Consider the following 23,282-nt stretch of genomic DNA (forward strand, 5'->3'; position numbering starts at 1 on the left):
AGCTCTCCATGCTTAGCATAGTCTTCTGGATTCTTTGCCTCTAATATTGATGTATGACTCAAAGACAGTTGAAATGGTTCTGTTTTCTCCATGAAAATGGCTTTTATCCTCAGATATAACATTTTAAACTACTTTTGAGATGGGGAATGGTTATTGAGGACTGGAGAATCTCCCCTTGCATGCTGTGTCTGAGAGACCCTCACCATTTGCCTTGATCATCCCTCTTTACTTTCTTTTAATTTCTTCTGCCCCTTTTTTCTGCTACACCCTATTTTCCAACTTAGGGCTAACTCTCCGGTGAATAGTGGGTGGTATTCTCCTCTTAAGCACTTTGACTGTAATGGATCAGCTGTGGGAGGAGTGCCCCCCTCCCCTCCCCTCTGCCCTTACAAGCAGAACTGCTCATACTGACCTGCCCATGGGCATGGGTATGTTCAAATATTAATCTCTTAACTGACAACCTTGACTATATCTAGAAAATATCTTGTAATAATATTCATCTCGAACTAATAAAGTTTATTAATACAGATGTTGTTTCAACTGTTGGTAAGAAATATTTCAGGGAATAAATATTCTTTCACTATAATTATCTGTAACAGTGGAATATTTATTTCCTGGGATCTTCTCATCATTTACAGATCCACAATAATTTTCTCTACAAAATGAGAAAGATGATGGCATTGGTGACAACCCAAGTGTAACATGGGGCTATCCACATTAATTACTGTGGACACATATGGCACTTCAGTGTGCTATTCAGAGTGCATATCATCCTTTATCATAAACTGGTAAAAATTTTGCATAGAGTATACATGATATTGTGTTAAGAAGAGCCGTCCTTAATTTTTTATCTATGTCATATTAAAAATTTCTGAAAATAGAAAGCCCTGTCAAGCTCAAAATTACCATAAAAAATTCATGGTCATACTTAAGAGGTAACTCAAAAAAATTTTTTTGTCATCAACAAAGTTGTCCAGAAAATGCTGCAGAAAATTTGTTCACTGAGCTTCATTTGTGCAAACTGACACATGCTCCTTACTTTACAACTGATAGCACATTCAGGAAAAGTGAACATATATATTAATCCAATCAGAGCAAATGACAAGCTGTAGTCAGAGAAGAAAAGGAAGTGGAAGTGGATGACAGTGTGAAAAGTGTGGTGTTACATTCAGAAGACTGTTTAGAGATCTACCATACCCAACAATTGTACTACCTGGTACATAAGACAACCATGCCAACTGATATATATTAAATCTGATTTCATAGTAACCAGTACACTATTTAAATATTATGTCATTGGTTAATTATAATCAGTACTGAGACAAAAGGCAAAAAGTGAAACCGAAATCCAAAAATCATTTCAATTGATTACTCATCGTGAGCATATATTTCAAAATGTTTGAAATAAAGTTGAGAATATATTTAATGTGAATGGTTCTGAACAAATCAAAATAAAATATCTCTTATGATTAAAAGATTTAAACTACATTAGAATGTCTCCTAATTGCGAAGAAGTGCACTGTGAATACTTCCAGTAATCTGTGTCATTAATAAAATATTCCATTTTAAACAATTCATGATATATTAAAACTATGTGTCAGTTTGTCACTTGAAGAATTCCTGCTGTCTTGGATTATATTCTGTGACTGAGCTACCCACACACAACTCTTGAACTGCATCACAACTCAAGGCAAGTATTATCCCTCTCCTTTGTGCCAAGTGAGAGAAATTCTGAGAAGTTTGAAAGGTAAGAGAGAGTTAAGGATAAACTGAAGCAGTGAAGGTAGGTCATGAATTGTGAATAGATAGCTTGATAACTAAGAGAATTACCCACTAAAGGCAAGGATTAGATTTTTATTCAGAGACTGGCACACAGTTTTGACCTTTAAGGAAGTTTTGTAGAAGTGATCACACTGCTGCACAATGAAAGATTCATACTGGTATTTTGTTTTTGACAGACATACAAATACCTATTTTGGTCACAAGGGGATAAACGACTAGTAACATACATATGTAATTCTTTTATTACACGAGAAGAGCACTGATCATACAACTCATTTTTGTGGAAGTGCGTGTGTAAAAGAGTGAAAGAAAATGATTGCAGGTAGGGTGTATTTGAAAAGCTCGAGCAGAGAAAATACTTTTGCATCATGTCTTATAGCATTTAATAGATGATGTAAGAGTACTTAGTTAGTAAAGAGAATTTGGCTTTTTGGAATGGGTGATAGGAGAAAATAGTTGGAGAGCATTGGAAAATAGTGAGATATTTTTGTATGTGAAAATTGTTTATGAGTTCGAGTTACTTTTTCTGATACCCTTAAATTCTAGACTAATATTTCATGAATTATTGTCCAGCAAAGCTGTGAAGTTCTTCTGATGGATGGCTTCTTTTTGCTGCAACTATATTCCTGCAGAAAATGTGAAAGAGCTTATCTAATTTTTGACATGGTACTAAATTAATAGAAAGCACTTCTTCTCAGATGTGATTACGGTACTTAAACACCACATAGAATGTGTGTATACAGTACAAGTTATGATGTTACTACATGTGATCATTACAGCTCAAATGACAGTTCTCGTTGGAATGACTCTTCAGCTTCCTCTATTCTTCTCAGGGTATTGTATCAGTTGTCACATTATTCATTGTTCTCTGGTGCACAGTGTATCACTGAGCCAGGATGAGACTGCATGGAATAAACCACCAAACCAGCAGGTACTGCAAAGTATGATACAGCATTTATCACATCCTACCTTGCAGAAGTGCTGTATCCATCCATACCAGATTTCATGTACAGACAAGATAAAACTCCCAAACACTATACAAATCTAAAATCACTATTCAAACTAAAAAATATTTTCATGGTTGTGATCATCATTCATTGTTACTGCGGACATTGTACAGTGCATTACTTTATTGTTGTGATTGGCTACACCATATGTCCCTCTGAATGATGAAATCACAATTATTGAACATAAAACAAATATACAATACTGATAGTGTTGAATATACTTTGTTATTCATATAATCGAGAATTGTGTCCAGATAAGCTTTACACCACTGTTGTTGTTATATAATTGTTATGAAACTTTTATCACAGTTCTGACCTCAAACCACTATATTCAACGTTTTCTGATCAGCTGTCACATCTTCAACATGAGCTGAAGTTCATGAAGTAAGTTAGAGTTATCAAATGTTCTGAACATAAATTCATCCTTACACTATCATTATTACTCAACAGTTGTGGATTAGCACCAAGAGGACTGGTAATCCAGTTGCAATCCCATTTTGAGTAACAACTTTTCCATTTCCCAGAACAAATATTCACCACTTCACTGTGCTCATTGGACATACAGTAATTATGAATTTGTGTTACTTATTTGACATTGTTTTTTATTTCATCAGAAAGTCACTGGTATGTACGCTACGTATCTTTAAATCCTGTGAAAAGAGGTTTAAAATATACATTAGAAAAGGGTTTCCAAGATGGAGAATATTGAATATGGAAAGAGGCAGAGCAGATATGGTAATGGTGGAGAAGAAAGGAAGGAAAAGAAAGACTTGGAATTTTAGAACTGAAGAAGAAAAGAAGTCAGATGCCCGTTGCACTCCCCACCACCCCAAGGATCCCTGCCCTGAGAGATACTTCACTGGCATGCCACAGAATGAAGATGTTCTCCAATCCTACCCAATTTTCACCATTTTCACCTCCTCAGGATCCAAAAACTGGTTCTAATACCCTACTATTGACAGCCTAGTGAGAGAATAGCAATGGAAATAGTAACTTCCAATTGGTTAACCAACTAAACTTCTAAGGAAACTATGGCTTGTGGGACACCTCTTACTTGCCCTGCATTGTTTTCACTCATCCTGTCATTGCTACACCCTGTAATGAACCATTCTCATCTAACATTACCTTTTTTTTATATAGAAAGATAACCGATACTACCTATAATCTCGAATCTCGCATTCTTTTAAAAAGATTTGAAATTACAACATTTGTGATATACTTAAAATTCACGTTATTAATTGCATGATCTAACACTAAATATTAAATTCATTTCTGGTTTAATTTATGAAATAATGATATATTTTAGCAATGATTCATCATTTGTTTTGTAAACTCTTTTGCTTTGTAAAATCTTTGGAGTATTGTGAGTATGGCAAAATGTAAGCTAAACTAGCCAACAACAATATAACCTAAGAAATTGAAATTTTCAGCTGCAAGAAAGTACTCCTAGATAAGGCTTTGAGCCATCTACAACAACAATGAGATAATCAAGATAAGTAAAAATTCCTTCTTTTGTAATCTTGCTCTTCTTGTAATTTTCAAAAATTTGTGCAGTGAATGAGAACTTTAATGGTGATGTGTGGGAGGGTAAGATTACAACGTGGCCTAATAATTATACAAGTTGATACCTAAGGATACCGTATCCTGTACATATCACTCTACTCTTCCCTTTTCTTGTATATTTTGAAGGAGTCATTCCTCTTGTATTTGGAGTCCATATCTGATTGCTGAGCTTCCTCATCTGCTTTCTTCCAAGTATACACCTCTGCATTTTACTTGAAATAACTAAAATTTCTTTTTTTACTTACAACAGAAAATCCAGGATAGTATAATGAGAATATCATGAAAAGGACAGATTGCTACTCACCTTACAGCAGACATATTGAGTCACTGACGGGCACTACAAAAATACTACTAAATACATAAGCTTCCGACCAGAAGACCTTCTTCTGAAATAGACAACATACATACATACATGCAAATGCACCTTACACACACATGACCACTGTCTCTGGCCCCAGCAGAGGTTAATGATGTTGACATGAACAAATGTTTGGATGGAGACATTGGAGAGGTGGATGTCAGCATTCAGGAAGGGAGCATTATGGGTTGAGGACAAGTTGCTGCATAATGAGGAAGCTGAACAGTCATTCTAAAGAGAAGGCATTGAGGCTGTGGAGGAATGAGAATAGAGTTTTTTGGCACTAGTAATAGATCATGGAGGTATCACCAATTAACCCTAACCAGAAAAAGGATTCTTGATCTTGTGTAGCTAGGTAGGTTTCTCCTAATTACCCATAGGTGGGTGCCATTTGGATGCCCGTGGTTATACTGCAGATGTTTTTGTATAGCTTCCCCTCAAAGAGAAAGTAGTTATAGATAAAGGTATAAGATGTTTCCAGAATGAGATTTTCACTTTGCAGTGGAGTGTGCGCTGATATGAAACTTCCTGGCAGATTAAAACTGTGTGCCCGACCGAGACTCGAACTCGGGATCTTTGCCTTTCGCAGGCAAGTGCTCTACCAACTGAGCTACCGAAGCACGACTCACGCCCGGTACTCACAGCTTTACTTCTGCCAGTATCTCGTCTCCCACCTTCCAAACTTTAGTCTCGGTCGGGCACACAGTTTTAATCTGCCAGGAAGTTTCATATCAGCGCACACTCCGCTGCAGAGTGAAAATCTCATTCTGGAAACATCCCCCAGGCTGTGGCTAAGCCATGTCTCTGCAATATCCTTTCTTTCAGGAGTGCTAGTTCTGCAAGGTTCGCAGGAGAGCTTCTGTAAAGTTTGGAAGGTGGGAGACGAGATACTGGCAGAAGTAAAGCTGTGAGTACCGGGCGTGAGTCATGCTTCGGTAGCTCAGTTGGTAGAGCACTTGCCTGCGAAAGGCAAGATCCCGAGTTCGAGTCTCGGTCGGGCACACAGTTTTAATCTGCCAGGAAGTTTCGTATAAGATGTTGTTTATCTCATGTATAAGTGGTAAATCTGGAGTTAATAGAACGTTGGGAGAGATAGTGATCAAGAGCATCAAGGCTGTGAGCATGGCGATATTGATGTGCAAGAAGGTGGCAGCAACAGATATGCATATGGTTCCAGATGGAAATGGGGTGGGATGGTTCTGAGGCAATAATGGAAGTGTTTTGTTTATTAGATGTGAAAACTTGGGTTGTCGGCAATGGGTTGGAGGTGGTGGTCAACAGGTGCTGAGATTATTTCCATGGGAGAACTGTGACAGCTACAATGAGACATCCAGGTCAGTTTGATTTATGCATTTTAAGAAGCACATAGAGTGAAGGTGAGAGGATGGAGAGGGTTTCAAGGGACAAGTTCTGAGATACACCCAAGGATTTGAATATGAATTGAAGGCTATGCTGGGCTTCTGGGGTGGCATCACTGTGGCAAAGCTTGTAGGTGGAAGACTTCAGCATTCGGCAGATACTTTCTGGCAGATTGTTATAGCAGTTAATCAGGGCAGGAGTGTCTCCTTTGTCCACAGGCACAATGGTTAGCTTGGGGTCTGTTTTAGGGCCTCTCTTTCCTTTGCCAAGGAGTCTGCATTATTGTGAAAGGGACCTCGTAAAGGAGGTTTATGCCAGGTTGGAGACAAAGAATTTATGGAAGATAACAGGAGGGCAAATAAGTGAGAATGAGGAAGGTTCATGGTTGGCCAGAGGGATGAAACAGTGGAGGCAAGGTCTGATATTGACTTTTAAGTGTTTCCTGTTGTGCCCCAGGTACAAACTACCGAATGGAAAGTCAGAATTAATTACAACTTAGAAGATTTATTCTGAAAACAAGGTGAAACATAACTGAGCACAATCACTTGTGTCCAGGTCCATAGCTAAAGTTAATCTCCCTTAAACACTATCACAGTAACAGCTCGCAACTGAGAGGAGACCTGCTGTATACTCCAGGAGACCCACCAGATGACTCCCCTCCCAGGCCACGACAACGCGACTTAATCACGTGGGGCTGCATCGACTCCAGTAGTATGACTGCTGCATCTCATGTGGCACCCTTACTGTGAGCACTTTGAAGTATGCCATGCTGCTGCCATAGGAGTGTTGGCACACAGGGCTCAAGAAGGTGGTGACTGTGTCTTACATGTGGTGATTGTGCTGTATGAGTGCAAGGCACAACATTTCCAGTATAAGGATTGTGAGAAGTACAGCATGATTGAATTTTGGTGCAGGGCAGAAAATGAGGCCTTTGGCTAGGACTGAAACTTCTGTGAGATAGTTTTCTGGCAGATGGTTGACAACAGTGTTTTGTGGTTGTTTGGATTTCAGATTTTTGGGCTGTTGTAAGGGAGTTTTGGGGAAAGTGGTAGCTGAAAAAAGTCAGCTAGGTATGGTCTGGATGCTATGGGGGCTGACAGGCAGGGGAATGTTCACTGGAGTTAAAAGATTTTCTAGATTAGGGAACTCTCAATCCAGTCCAGATAATGACAGTTGTAGGAGACTTGGAAGTATTAATGTACGATCCAAAGGAATGCCCCCACAGGTGAGAGTATTCAAATCCTAGCAGTTAACTGCTGAAATATTCACCGCAAAGTGCTATAGTTGGAAGCACTCCTGAAAAGCAGTGAAGCTCACATAATACCAGGTACAGAAACCTGGTTGAAACCTAAAGTTGACAGCAGTGGGATTTTTGGGGAAAATTTAAGTGTATATTGAAAGGGTAGGCTAATGGAAAATGGAGGTGGTGTGTTTGTCAGCACAGACAAGACACTCTAATCCACTGAGATAGAAATTGGAACTGTATGCCAGCCTATTAGGGCAAGACTCATTTTCAGGGATTACCATAAAATTGTAATTGGACCCTTGTATTGACCACCAATGTCACTTCATGATGTAAGTGAAAACATTATGGAAAACCTCAGGTTGCTTGTACTTAAGTTTTGTAATCATTGGCAAACATTTTAACTGTCCAACAAACAACTGGAAAAAATTATGTTTTATTAGTGGTGGTGGATGTGACGATATCCTTTGATACATTACTAAATACTTTACTAAATACCTTCTCTGAAAACTACTTAGCACAGATGGTTTGGAACCCACTTATAATGGAAATGTATTAGATATAATGACAACAAATAGACCTGGCCTTTATGAATTTGTTCACATGGAAACTAGTATCAGTGACCATGACACAGTTATGGCAACAATGATTACCAAGCAAAACAGGTAGAAGGATATGTTAGTTCAGTAAACTAGATATAAAAAAGCAAATATGAACTTGAAACTTTTAGCACGCAATTCATGAAGGGAGGGAACCTCCATGGTATACAGTCGCCATTAAAAAAAAACTTCTTAAGAAACAGACTATTGCATATAGGTGTAAAACAAAGCTTTGGGCTATAGACTGAGAGATGTTGAATGAAATACATTTGGCTGTCAAGAGAGCTGTATGTGAAGCCTTCAATGAGTACTGTAGCACTATTTTCTCAAATGATATTTCTCAAACCCAGAGATATTCTGGCCATAGGTGTGATGTTAATGGTGCCAAAGTTAGTGTCCAGTAACTCATAAATGAGATGAGAACTGAAATTGAGGGTATCAAAGTGAAAACAGAAATGCTTAACTCCATTCTCAAATGACCCTTTACAAAGGAAACCCAGGAGAACTGTCCCAGTTTAATCTTTGTTCCCCAGAAAAGCTGGATGCATCAAGTTCCAGTGTCAAAGGTTTTGAGGAACAGATGAAATCATTAAAGCTGAAATTGAACAAAGCACCAGGGCCCAATAGAATCTCTATCAGATACTGTTATGAGTTAGTCCCTCTTTTAACTATAATCTATTGTAGGTCCCTCAGATAAAGAACTGTGCCCCATAGCAAGGAAGAAAGCACAAGTCACAGCCACTTATAAGAAGGGTGGTAAAAGTGATCCACAAAACTACCATCCAGCATCCTTAAAAGTGATTTGTTGTAGAATCTAAGAACATACTCATATTCTGAGCTCAAACATAATGAAAGAATGACCTTCTCCATGCCAACCAACACAGATTCCAGAAACTTCGACTATGTGAAACCCAGCTTGAACTTTTCTCACATGATTATTGAAAGCCTCGGATTAAGGCAGTCGAGTAGATGCAGTATTTCTTGATTTCTGAAACGCATTTGGCTCAGTACCACATCTCTGCTTATTATCAAAAGTACAATCATGTGGGGTATCAAGTGAAATTTGTGACTGGACTGAAGGTTTTTTGATAAGGGGGATGCAGCAAGTTGTCTTGGATGGAAAGTCACCAGCAGATCTAGAAGTAACACTGGGTATGCTTCAGGGAAGCGTGTTGTGGTCCTTGCTGTTTATATTGTATAATAATGCCCTTGCAGATAATATTAATAATAACCTCAGCCTCTTTACAGATGATGCACTTATCTGTGATTAAATACTTTATGAAAGAAGCTGCATAAATATTCAGCCAGATCTTGATAAGATTTTAAAGTGGTGCAAAGACTGGCAACTTGTTTTAAATGTCATAAATGTAAAATTGTACACTTCAAAAAATGAAAATTGTTGTATCTTATGGCTATGAGTCAGAGCTGGAATCAGTCAGTTCATACAAATATGTGGGTGTAACTGCTTCTAGGGATATAAAATGGAGTGATCACAGAGGCTTAGTTGTGGGTTAAGCAGGAGGCAGAATTCAGTTTATTGATTGGATACTAGGGAGATGTAATCTCTGCAAAAGACATTGCTTACAAATCACTCATACAAACCCTCCTAGAATATTGCAAAATATTTGAGACCTGTACCAAGTAGGACTAACAGGGGATATCAAATGTGTATAGAGACAGCAGCAAGAGTGGTCACAGGTTTGTTTAACCCATGGGAGAATGTTACAGAGAAGCCAAAGAAACTGAACTAGCAGACACTTAAAGAAAGACATAAACTATACAGAGGAAGCCTTCTTAAAAAATTTCAAGAACCAGCTTTAAATGAAGACTTTGAGAATGCCCTACAACCCTTTATGCAACACTCCCCCTGGGATTGTGATGACAAGATTAGATTAATTATAGCATGTATGGTGGCATTTAAACAATCACTGTTCCTGTGCTCCATGTGTGACTGGAATGAGAAGAAACCCTAATAATTGATACCATGCACTTCACAGTGATTTGCAGAGTATATATATATATATATATATATATATATATATATATATATATATATATATATATATATATATATATATGTCTCCTGGTATATACTGGCACCTCACTACCAATACAACAAGTTGTATGTTCAGTTCTTGCGTTACAGTGACGAACTGACCTCCTCTCTACATGTGGAAACAGAATGTGAGAGTAGAATGAACAGTTTTCTCAGAATGTTAATGGACATTTATTCCAATTTCAACACTTTTCTGTAGTATTAGCTCTGAATAATAATTATAATAATAATAATTGTTACTGGAACTACTATGAGGAGTGCCCATATGATCAATAATCACTCATGTTTTGCTGTAACCAGAATCCACCAAATTGATTCATCTGACATGGGCAGAAGTAGGTACTAATGAGTCTCTAGGCATCATCAGTTTTACCACAGCTACCACCATAAATGACTTTTTTTCAAATTTGTGGCTAAAATTTTATACCTAGCACAGAAACAGCTGCACTTAATAGTAATAGAGGTATGTGTGAAATGATGTGTAAACATACACAAAGAGAGCTGCATCACCCAGTTGTTGAAAGGGAATGGAGGGGAAGCCTTGGGCACAGAAATAAGCAATCTAACTTCGAGTCAAATCAAGAGCCGGCCGCGGTGGTCTAGCGGTTCTGGCGCTGCAGTCCGGAACCGCGGGACTGCTACGGTCGCAGGTTCGAATCCTGCCTCGGGCATGGGTGTGTGTGATGTCCTTAGGTTAGTTAAGTTTAAGTAGTTCTAAGTTCTAGGGGACTTATGACCTAAGATGTTGAGTCCCATAGTGCTCAGAGCCATTTGAACCATTTCAAATCAAGACCGTCTACACATCAAGTACAGACATCGTACAGTCACTTAATAGAGGTAAGCAGTGAAAATGCCTATTGCTCTGTATTCACTTACCACGTATTGTTATAGGTAATGGTCATATAACTGATTTACATTTATTTTTGGTGTGTTGTAGGAACAGATGCACAATATTGGTAGCAACATTTTCACATAATAGTGAAGTCGTACTGCCAGCTGCCCTTTGCGTAAACTGAAACAATGACATGCATTTCATTTTCATCAGTGCTGTGCAGGACTTCATCTCTGACAGAATTTTCCAATGTCAAATTTTTGTGCTTTTTAGTGTGTGTGTGTGGATGTGTGCGCACACTTAACACACCTACTGTGAGGCAATGTCACAGGAGAGGAAGGAAGAGATTGCTGCACTAACATCCATTTGTTTTCTGTGTTTTTTTTCCCCCCCTTATACACTACGTACAGCAGCAAAGAAAAAGGAGCAGTTAATCAATGTCACCTATAACAGCATTGAAAATAAAGAAAAGTCCTTGAAGATACCTACAGTTATGCTGTAATGAGTAATGGAGACTCTCTCAGAAAGACATAACCTTCAGACATTCTATATTCCATTGGAACAGTTCACTTTTATACAATTAAACTGATGCCCATAAATTAAGGGGACTTCATATTCATCATAATGCTACAAGGCATTGTGATAATTTGTTGGCACTGTGACATGTGACACAGTGATGCTGATACAAGATATACTGGAAAGCTGATCATGGACCACAGGTGGTAGTTGTATGTAGTGTCTCTTTGTCAGTGTCATACAGAATGTCAACACAGGTTGTGATGCTCTCTCATACCAATTCTGCATGCTTGTTAAATGACATGTAAGTCCAGGAAGTGAACTGGACACGCTATAATCGTGACAGCTACATGTTGCAAGTAGCCATCTACTAGGCTGACATTATAACTTCCATATTACCATCCATCAGATTGGCTCAAGGTCTATATGCACTGCATAAAAGATACACATATTGTTCCAAAACGTCATAGATTGTGGCCATCACAATAACCCCAAGGAACACAATTATGCCACCCCAGATTCAGTCACTGTCACTGCCATATCTATCCCTTTCCACAATATCAGCAAGTTTGTTAAGAGTTCCAAGGGTACACTACAAACTATTCATTCTTGAACGGGTTCACTTACATTGGGTGTGGTCTCACATTCAACAACTGCTACAGAGCCTCTGTATGAGAGAAATTCATGTTGCAGTTTGTTAACCATACACATCAGCCTCTTGATATGGAGGACCTGGCAGTAGGTGGCAGCACAATGCACCTAATATGAGAAACATATGGCCCGCATCTCGTGGTTGTGCGGTAGCGTTCTCGCTTCCCACGCCCGGGTTCCCGGGTTCGATTCCCGGCGGGGTCAGGGATTTTCTCTGCCTCGTGATGGCTGGGTGTTGTGTGCTGTCCTTAGGTTAGTTAGGTTTAAGTAGTTCTAAGTTCTAGGGGACTTATGACCACAGCAGTTGAGTCCCATAGTGCTCAGAGCCATTTGAACCATTTTTTTGAGAAACATATGTTTCTGGGGGTGCCCAGATACTTTTGATCACATAGTGTAGTTACACGAAAAACTGTGTTGGCAGCAGATACAGCAATGATAGAGCTATATTTTGATATAATCACCATTAAAACTGAGATACCTTTCAACTGGCATATTGTGGGATCAGCTTTTGTATTCTTGCAGCATAGAAGGCTACCATCTGCTGCCATCTGTGCTCTGGGACAGGAAGGGTATTCAACTCATTGGCCTCCTACCCAAAGGTGAAACAGCAGATGCAGACCATCACTGGAAACCACAGAAATTGTGATACGCTATTCAAAACAAGAGGGGTGTAATTCTCAGTTAGGTATTGTGATGAGTCATGATAATGTTCACCCACAAATGGCTCAGTGCACAACAATTGTCAGAAAGAGTTCAGCTGGGTGCCATTTGATCATCCACCATACAATCATGACCTTGCTCCCAGTAATTTCCATGTTTTCTTGGACCTTAAAAAATTCCTGTCCTCAGGACAGCATTTTCACAATAACAAAGAGCTGAAGACAACTGTCCATTTACAGGTGGTAGACTTCTATGATACTGCAAAAGAAAAATTGAGTCAGTTCATGTCAGTTCAATATAATGTGCAATGCATCCTCGTATATCATCTTATACAGTGATATGGGATTTGTCATACATAACATTATGTAGATAATCATACATGGAAAAGTTTTACAATTACATATTGGCTAATACAATCTTCTTATACACAAGGGTAGTCTGAAAAGTTTCTGACCTCAACTTGAATACAGCAGTACTTATCAACACAATATAGTGTTTTTGTGAAAGTTGGCAAAATTGAGTATTGAGCAGTCAGTAGCTAAAGAACATGTTTGTTACATATCGATTTAAAACTTAGGGATGAGAAAAGTGACCACACACTGGATGCTGCGATTGCTCACTCTACGTTGTCTCTCACCTTAGTGGTTGCCATTGAGAAAATCCATGAACTGTGGTCTCACCTGCTTGATAACCCTCCTCACTCACCAAATTCAGTCCCAAATGACCTTCCCCTGGCTGAAAGTGGAGTCTAGAGGAGAGAAACGCAGTGAATGAAGAGGCCATTGCTACTGCAGAGAAAGACACTATTATTTGGATCGGTTAGAGAGATGGAAGCATCACTGGGAGAAGTCTATAGACTTACAAGGACATTGTATTGAAATACAAAAATAAATTTGAAGAAAAAAGTCTCATTTTTTAGTTAGGTCAAAAACTTTTCAGACTACTCTTGTGTGACATGAAACCATACACCTAAAAACAGTCAAAATATGCCAAACTAGAATAACAAAAAAAAATTTATTATATCTGCATGAATAAAGTATTTTTTTTTTCAAATAAGCGCCTCATTTTTCACTATAATGAAGGAAAAAGTTGCTGTACTGTGAATGTCGATGATTCAAGTATTGTTTGGATCTATAAAAACTCATGCTAATTAGCATTTTCTTGAGTTTTTAAGTATTTAGAATTACAATATTCTTTTTATTTTCTCTGTTAGTTTGCTAAACAGAACTTTTGGCTGGTAAAGAACATACTTTTGTTACATTGCTTTTGTGCGTATTTCTCTATGAAAATCATCTGTATTTCTTGTTTTGTAGCTAGCTGAAAGTGTCTTCGGAAAACATATTCTATTGTAAATATCGATATATGGTAGGGTCATGATTTTTAGTTCCTTGAATAAATTCATACATTGATTACTCTTAAATAAATTCATGCATTGATTACTCTTATTGCTCTGTTTTGAAGCATAAATGAGTGTTTAGCCAGACTTGTATTCCCCCAAAACATGGTGCCGTATCTTAACATGCTATGCACGAGTGCAAATTAATACCGTACCACCATCTCAATACTACAGGAATTTTTAAGCATTCTAAGAACATTATTCTGTTTGTTTTTCCCACCTTTAGATGTTAATCTAGCCATCAGGGTTGTTTTAAGGTCCAAGTGACACAAGCTACCACTTGGGGTGCTAAGCTGAGAGGGCCACCAGAGGCACCAAAACTGTAAGAGTTCTATGCAAGATGTAGTCATACCACAATTAGTGTTGCCCACTTGGAGAACCAAGCTGAGTGGGACACCAGGGTCAATTAAGTGCAAGATTTGTATGCAGTTTGTGTATCAGCAGTCTATATTAATAGTGTGTATTAGCAGTGAAAACTGACACAGGTGAAAGTGTATGATGAAAAAGGGATATGGGGATGGATTTGGGGGGGGGGGGGGGGGTCCAATGATAAGTCACTTGGGTAGAAAAAATTTCTCAAACTGCCCCTACTGGCCTATTGCACTACCGAATTTCTGCTGTCAATGTGGTTTCTAGTTTGTTAAATGACTGAAGATTATCAAAACTGCTCTTTTGCCTTTCACATTTAATCTCTTATCTCTGAATAGTGTATTTGCTTCTTGATCCAATGATATGACGTGTCTCAATTCTGAAAGTGATTGTGCTGAAAATTAGCTCAAACATAGCTGTATCTGTAAACATTAATATTTTTCATGTAACTGTAGGAATTTCCACTTCTGGGCTGGAAACTCCTACAGTTTTGCTAGGATATGTGGCCTGAGGACCTGTGAGGCATTGTTGGATGCTAATAAAACAAGCTTAGTTATTACTCAATTTATTGTTCAGAATACTAGTTGTGGCGTCAGTGATGGCTGGTTTTGACGTAGGCTGTAGCGGACTCTACTGTCCTCAGTGGCAGCATGGGCTGGCAACTCGTGGTCAGGAGTGTCGCCTGAACACCAATCTTTAGGTACTTCCCATGTGGCAGATCCACTGCAAAAGAGGCATGACTGTGGTGTGTGTGCGTGTGTGTGCGTGCGTGTGTGTGTGTGTGTGTGTGTGTGTGTGTGTGTGTGTGTGTGCGATTGATTTAAATGCCACTCTGAGAGTGTTCTGTCCCTCTCTGGTCACTGTTCATGTGGTACCATCATATGGACCGCAGGGTCAGGTGCCTCAAGGTCTGATGTCACGATGTATGCTGATCCTGGCCCTTCTGGTCCATATGATGCTGAAGTATTAGAGCAGCTTGGGCTCCAATCTGGAATGGTGTTGATGGATCTGTGGACTTCCAGTTAGTGGCAGCTTCCACCTTGGACTCTGGTGTCAGTTATCTGTAGTTACGGAACTGCTATCATTAAGCCAGACAGCGAGAGTATGACTGGCACAGAGTGAAAATGCTGGAACGATCATACACAAGATGCTGCAATACAACAATCAGAGAATCTATAGCAAACAACATGGATGTCATCGATCCTACTGATCGTCTGCTTCTAAACTGGGTGGTTGGGATATTTATACTGACTTGATTTTATCCGTAGTTGTCATTGTTTCTTCCATGACTGTGTTTCTTTCATAAAATGAAGAACAAGCACCTCCAGTCACATTTGTGATTTTATTTCGAAGTACAATGCATTTCAAGTCCTGCGAGCTTATCCTTAAACTGAAAAAAAAATAAATAAAAAAACAAATGATTTAGTCTGTCAAAGCACCTGAAGATATTTATATTGAACTAAGGAGAGTCTTTGCTGTGAAACATCATTCATAATGACCAAATTGATCCAGTTTATTAAGAGTGGTCAGTCTTCTGCAGTCCCACTACATTTGCTTAACAGTTTGTTTCAGTACTATAACTGCTCTGTCACATCCCCGATAGGCGTTGTTGTGTCCCATCTAGTGTATCTTGCTTAATATTATAAGGACAATGAAGGCAGTTTGGTGTGTGTTCGTCTTATACTTTTTTGATAAGCTTGCTTGCACTCTCACACAGAAGTGTCAATGTCACACTGTTGACGACTGATTAGCCACGTCGAAATGTTTGTGCCTTGCGGCTGACTTGTGTTGACACATTCCTGCACTGAAGCAATGCATTTCTGTACTGTCTTGGTGTGTAACAAATGTTTTCCTTTTAAAAAATTGGAGAACTTAATATCTGGAGGACCTTCATACATATGATAACCAGGTAGACCAGAAGGTGTTGCTTGGGTTAAATAAATTTCATACGTCTAAAACTGTGAGTGGCTAAGGCTTCTTACACACGAAATAAGTCGATAGTTTGAAGAGCATGCAAGCAGGCTTAAATAATAACGCAAAATGGAAAGTAAATTCTGCTCACAGCACTTTGCCCAGTGCTCCTGTCGCCTGTTGAACAGCTGTGAAAGTGAGTGGGTGCTCATAGCTCTTAAGATATGCACTAAAGGAGCACATGTTTACTGGACATATTTTTCTTGTTTTGGTCCATACTACTACCTCTCCAAATACGGAAAGCAAAGAGCTTGCAGTAGAAGAGACTTATTTGACATTGTCGAAGGTGAAAAAATGCTCACAACTCGTAAGGTACAAATTTTAGACCCCATGTTTACTGGATTTTTTTGCTTCAAACGATAGGCCCTGTCATATCCTCGATTATTGACAATTCCTTCTGGGACGTTCTGCATGTGTTTCAAGATCAGTACACGACGTAGCTTTTATTCTGATCGTGAAAATAAATGAGAAAACTAGTTAACTAGTTATTACACAGAATCTTGTTCAAGAAGCAATGCTGATGGTATTGTATGTCCAAATATTTTATCAGCGCTCACGAGTTTCTGAGTATGAAACCGTGTAAAGTCTTAAAGACTACAGCATACTTGCTACATTATTCTGCCCGGGAACTAAAAGTACGTCAGCAAAATAGCCCCGAAACACATTGAAAAGAAAAATATACTCATTCAAAAAATAGAGGAGGGTCGTGAGTGCCTGCGAGGCAGTACGTTCATTATACGTACTGACTTGCTGCGAAAAGTTTTCAAGTCACTAACTCTGCATCTTATGAAGCGTAAAACTGTAATAGTCTTTGGCCATTGGGTTAAGAGATTCAGAGTTGTAGCCGCTTTATACAAATAAATATGAGTGTAATAATGCACGGCGTTTTGATTAGGAACGATCGCGTGGATTCAGTTGGGAGAAGGCCAGTGGTAGGAAACCGGAAAACTGCAGTTTGTCTTCGTTCACTCGTTTATTCATCGAGTTCCAAAGTTTCCTTCGAAAAAAGATGTGGAACGATTCGAAGTATACATTAACGCAACACATGCAAACTGTAAAAATTTAACCTGTGTGCTGCATTAACAATAAACTACCACTTTACTTGTGATTACACTAATTAAATACACTGAGAGGCCAAAGAAACTGGTACATCTACCTAATATCGTGTAGGGCCCCCGTGAGCACGCAGAAGGGCCACAACACGACATGGAATGGACTCGACTAACGTCTGGAGTAGTGCTGGAGGGAACTGACACCATGACTCCTGCAGGGTTGTTCATAAATCCGTGACAGTACGAGGGACTGGAGATCTCTTATGTACAGCACGTTGCAAGGCATCCCAGATATGCTCAATAATGTTCATATCTGCGGAGTTTGATGGCCAGCGGAAGTGTTTAAACTCAGAAGAGTGTTCCTGGGACCACTCTGTAGAAGTTCTGGACATGTGGAGTGTCGCATTGTTCTGCTAGAATTTTCCAAGTCCGTCGGAATGTACAACGGACATGAATGGCTGCAGGTGATCAGACACGATGCTTGCGTACGTGTCACCTGTCAGAGTCTTATCTAGATGTATCAGGGGTCCCATGTCGCTGCAACTGCACACGCACTACATCGTTAAGAGCCTCCAACAGCTTGAACAAGTAAATGGTTCAAATGGCTCTGAGCACTATGGAACTTAACTTCTGAGGTCATCAGCCCCCTAGAACTTAGAACTACTTAAACTTAACTAACCTAAGGACACCACACACATCCATGCCCGAGGCAGGATTCGAACCTGCGATTGTAGCGGTCGCGCGGTTCCAGACTGAAGCGCCTAGAACCGCTCTGTCACTTCGGCCGGCTCAACAGCATGAACAGTCCTCTGTTGACATGCACGGTCCATGGATTCATGAAGGTGTCTCAATACCCGTACACGTCCATCCGCTAGATACAATTTGAAACGAGACTAGTCCGAGCAGGCAACATGTTTCCAGTCATCAACAGTTCAATGTCGGTGTTGATGGGCCCATGCGATGTGTAAAACTTTGTGTCATGCAGTCATCAAGAGTACACGGGTGGGCCTTCGGCTCAGAAAGTCCATATTCATGATGTTTCATTGAATGGTTTACACGCTGCCACTTGTTGATGGCCCAGCACTGAAATCTGCAGCAATTTGCCGAAGAGTTGCACTTCTGTCACGATTCTCTTCAGTCGTCGTTGCTCCCCTTCATGCAGCATCCGTTCCCGGCCGCAGCGATGCCGGAGATTTGATGTTTTACCGGATTCCTGATATTCACGATACGCTCATGAATTGGCCGTACGGGAAAATCCCCACTTCATCGCTACCTCTGAGATGCTGTGTCCCATCGCTCCTGCGCCGACGTTTAAAGTCACTTAAATCTGATAACCTGCCATTGTAGCAGCAGTAACCGATCTAACAACTGCGGCAGGCATTTGTGTATATCAACGACCTTTCATCAGTAACATTACCAGATGCCAAGTTCGTTTTGTTTGCCGATGATACAAACATTGCAATAAATAGCAAATAAAGTGTAATCTTAGAAAGATTAGCTAATAAAATATTTGTGGACATTAATCAGTGGTTCCTAGGCAATTCCTTGTCACTAAATTTTGAAAAAACACACTACATGCAGTTCAGAACTTGTAAGGGGTGTCCCATGAGTATATGCCTAAAATATGATGACAAGCAGATAGACGAAGTGGACAGTGTTAAATTCTTGGGATTACAGCTCGATAATAAATTCAACTAGGAAAAGCACACCACAGAACTGCTGAAGCGTCTTAACAAATCTCTATTTGCAATGCGAATTGTGTCAGACATAGGGGATATAAAAATGAAAAAGCTGGTATACTATGCTTATTTTCATTCCATAATGTCATATGGGATTATTTTTTGGGGTAATTCATCAAGCCAACCTAAAGTTTTCCGGGCAGAAAAACGTGCAGTAAGAGTTATATGTGGTGTGAACTCAAGAACATCCTACAGAAGCCTGTTTAGGGAACTAGGGATACTAACTACTGCTTCCCAATGTATTTATTCTTTAATGAAATTTGTCATTAAAAATATATCGCTTTTTCAAACCGACAGCTCAATTCATGGAGTCAATACAAGAAATAAGAATAATCTTCACAACGATTTAAAGTCACTTAGTCTTGTACAAAAAGGTGTGCATTATTCAGGAACACACATTTTCAATAACTTGCCAGCAGCCATAAAAAGCTTAACAACCAATGAAATTCAGTTTAAGAGAAGCCTAAAGGATTTATTGGTGGCCAACTCCTTCTACTCCATTGATGAATTTCTCAGTAGAACCAACTGATATATATATAGAGGGAAACATTCCACGTAGGAAAAATATATCTAAAAACAAAGATGATGTGACTTACCAAATGAAAGTGCTGGCAGGTCGACAGACACACAAACAAACACAAACATACACACAAAATTCAAGCCAGTATATATATATATAAGTACAATATAACTTCTGCACAATTTCAGTGCAGTAATGTGTTCATTGTATATAAGTGTGTGTGTGTATGTGTGTTTGTGTGTGTGTAAGTACAATCTAACTTCTGCACCATTTCAGTGCAGTAATGTGTTCATTGTAAATAAGTATTATAGTACTTGTATTACACATTTATTACCTTATAAATAAATAAATAAACTTTTTTATTTTAAATTCAGTGCATTAGTATTTATAAAATGATTCTTTCATATAGCATTCATTAAAAATTACGATCATTCCACTTGGGACCTGTGGAATGGCTTATTTGTTTGAGCTGTAAATATTTGTCATGTATTGTTGTTTTTCTGACATGTTCTACATCCTGGAGGACCTCCTCACTATGGATCAATTGGAATGAAAGTAAATCTAATCTAATCTAATCTTGTCTTATACAGGGTGTTACAAAAACGTACGGCCAAACTTTCAGGAAACATTCCTCACACACAAATAAAGAAAAGATGTTATGTGGACATGTGTCGGGAAACTCTAAATTTCCATGTTAGAGCTCATTTTAGTTTCTTCAGTATGTACTGTACTTCCTCGATTCACCGCCAGTTGGCCCAATTGAAGGAAGGTAATGTTGACTTCGGTGCTTTTGTTGACATGCGACTCATTGCTCTACAGTACTAGCATCAAGCACATCAGTATGCAGCATCAACAGGTTAGTGTTCATCACGAACGTGGTTATGCAGTCAGTGCAATGTTTACAAATGCGGAGTTGGCAGATGCCCATTTGATGTATGGATTAGCACGGGGCGCGGTACGTTTGTATCGAGACAGATTTCCAGAACGAAGGTGTCCCGACAGGAAGACGTTGGAAGCAATTGATCGGCGTCTTAGGGAGCACGGAACATTCCAGCCTATGACCCGCGACTGGGGAAGACCTAGAACGACGAACACACCTGCAATGGACGACGCAGTTCTTCGTGCAGTTGACGATAACCCTAATGTCAGCGTCTGAGAAGTTTCTGCTGTACAAGGTAACGTTGACCACGTCACTATATGGAGAGTGCTACGGGAGAACCAGTTGTTTCCGTACCATGTACAGCGTGTGCAGGCACTATCAGCAGCTGATTGGCCTCCACGGGTACACTTCTGCGAATGGTTCATCCAACAATGTGTCAATCCTCATTTCAGTGCAAATATTCTCTTTACGGATGAAGCTTCATTCCAACGTGATAAAATTGTAAATTTTCACAATCAAGATGTGTGGGCTGACGACAATCCGCACGCAATTGTGCAATCACGTCCAGATTTTCTATGAACGTTTGGGCAGGCATTGTTGGTGATGTCTTGATTGGGCCCCATGTTCTTCCACCTACGTTCAATGGAGCACATTATCATGATTTCATACGGGATACTCTACCTGTGTTGCTAGAACATGTGCCTTTACAAGTACCACACAACATCTGGTTCATGCACGATGGAGCTCCTGCACATTTCAGTCGAAGTGTTCGTACGCTTCTCAACAACAGATTCGGTGACCGATGGATTGGTAGAGGCGGACCAATTCCACGGCCTCCACGCTCTCCTGACCTCAACCCTCTTGACTTTCATTTATGGGGGCATTTGAAAGCTCTTGTCTACGCAACCCCGGTACCAAATGTAGAGACTCGTCGTGCTCGTATTGTGGGCGGCTGTGATACAATACGCCTTTCTCCAGGGCTGCATCAGCGCATCAGGGATTCCATGCGACGGAGGGTGGATGCATGTATCCTCGCTAACGGAGGACATTTTGAACATTTCCTGTAACAAAGTGTTTGACGTCACGCTGGTACGTTCTGTTGTTGTGTGTTTACATTCCATGATTAATGTGATTTGAAGAGAAGTAATAAAATGAGCTGTAACATGGAAAGTAAGCGTTTCCGGACACATGTCCACGTAACATATTTTCTTTCTTTGTGTGTGAGGAATGTTTCCTGAAAGTTTGGCCGTACCTTGTTGTAACACCCTGTATAGGCGTTAGCGACCGCAGCGCCGTATTCTGCTTCTTTAGATATCTCTGTTATCAAGGGTACGTACGTAAGCGTTCTGTCTGATCACCTGCAGCCATTCGTGTCCATTGTGCATCCCGACAGACTTGGACAATTCCAGCAGGACAATGCGACACTCCAATTGTCCAAAATTATTACAGAGTTGTCCCAGGAACACGATTCGAAGTATACAATAACGCAACACAAGCAAACTATACCAGTTTCTTTGGCGCTTCAGTTAAGAACCTAGTAAGTTAAGAATGAAAGCTCGATTCCGAAATGAGGAGCGCTCCAGCGTACGTCGCGCTCCCTGTGAAGCGCTGGTCAGCTGCTCTCTGCGCAAACCCGCATGCGCCAAAGCTCGCAGTGACCCGCGGACAGCGTGACGCCGCACCCCGAGCGGGCGTTGCGCCACTGGCGGTAGAAAGCTGCGTGACGTCACGCGGCCAGGTGGGTGCCCATTGGCGCCGCGGGCCGGGCTGCGCGGGAGTACGCGTCTGTGTGGAGTTTCGAGCGGAGCGGCTGGCAGAACTCCGACACACGGCGCACGCGCAGCAGTCGACGCAGCGCAGTCCCCAGTCAGCTCGCGGAGGCGACGTCTTCAACAGGTAGGCGGCGGCGCGGCCTGGCCGACGCACCCAGTGCGGCGTTCAAACTCTCCGCTAACGCGCGCTTCTCGTCCGGATGGTCGTAGACTACAGCATTTGTCCTGACACTCTTCAAATGAGATTGGGTTTATACTTGCATTGCTTCCGACGCCTGGGGGGATGAAAAAGTCACGTACAGAATTTATAGCACAAGATGACTGCAGGCACGCACTAAAATCTCAGTGATCGCTCGGGAAGTGTTTTGAAATAACTAGGTGGATATCAGAGAGCATTTTGACATCAGATCAGCTTAAATGTTCCTTAAGCGAACTCGTGTCAACAGAAGTGCACATTAGGTCTCATTTTGAAGCTTTCGGCGTATCTACTTGTTTTGAAAGTGCTTTGGTAAACACTTCCAAGATTTTTACTTCTGTCTTCTAAAAGTTACCGAAAGGTAAGTGGAAGAGTGAAATTTTTAGTATATCAAGATTCCTTCCTACTCCAATATTGAGTAGAGCGTGCGAAAAATGACTGTTTATATGCCTCTGTGGAAACTTTTACTGATATTATTTACTGATTTATTTGTTCATGAGACCCAGAAAATATTAGATACAGGCTCCCAGGTAGATGCCATTTTGCTTGACTTCCGGAAGGCGTTCGATACAGTTCCGCACTGTCGCCTGATAAACAAAGTAAGAGCCTACGGAATATCAGACCAGCTGTGTGTCTGGATTGAAGAGTTTTTAGCAAACAGAACACAGCATGTTGTTCTCAATGGAGAGACGTCTAGAGAGGTTAAAGTAACCTCCGGCGTGCCACAGGGGAATGTTATGGGACCATTGCTTTTCATATTG

General features: G+C 40.2%; 1 protein-coding gene across 1 annotated transcript in view; it reads left to right on the top strand.

The window, feature by feature from the left end:
• Positions 1–22,120: 22,120 nt before the first annotated feature.
• Positions 22,121–23,282, top strand: part of LOC126260512 (uncharacterized) — a 235,222-nt gene continuing 234,060 nt past the window's right edge. The window contains exons 1-2 of the mRNA XM_049957845.1: positions 22,121–22,164; positions 22,292–22,449. Coding sequence (XP_049813802.1) covers positions 22,121–22,164; positions 22,292–22,449 — 202 coding nt within the window. The remainder of the gene's footprint in view (positions 22,165–22,291; positions 22,450–23,282) is intronic.

This window comes from Schistocerca nitens, chromosome 5, assembly GCF_023898315.1.
Source record: "Schistocerca nitens isolate TAMUIC-IGC-003100 chromosome 5, iqSchNite1.1, whole genome shotgun sequence".
Classification (NCBI taxonomy): domain Eukaryota; kingdom Metazoa; phylum Arthropoda; class Insecta; order Orthoptera; family Acrididae; genus Schistocerca; species Schistocerca nitens.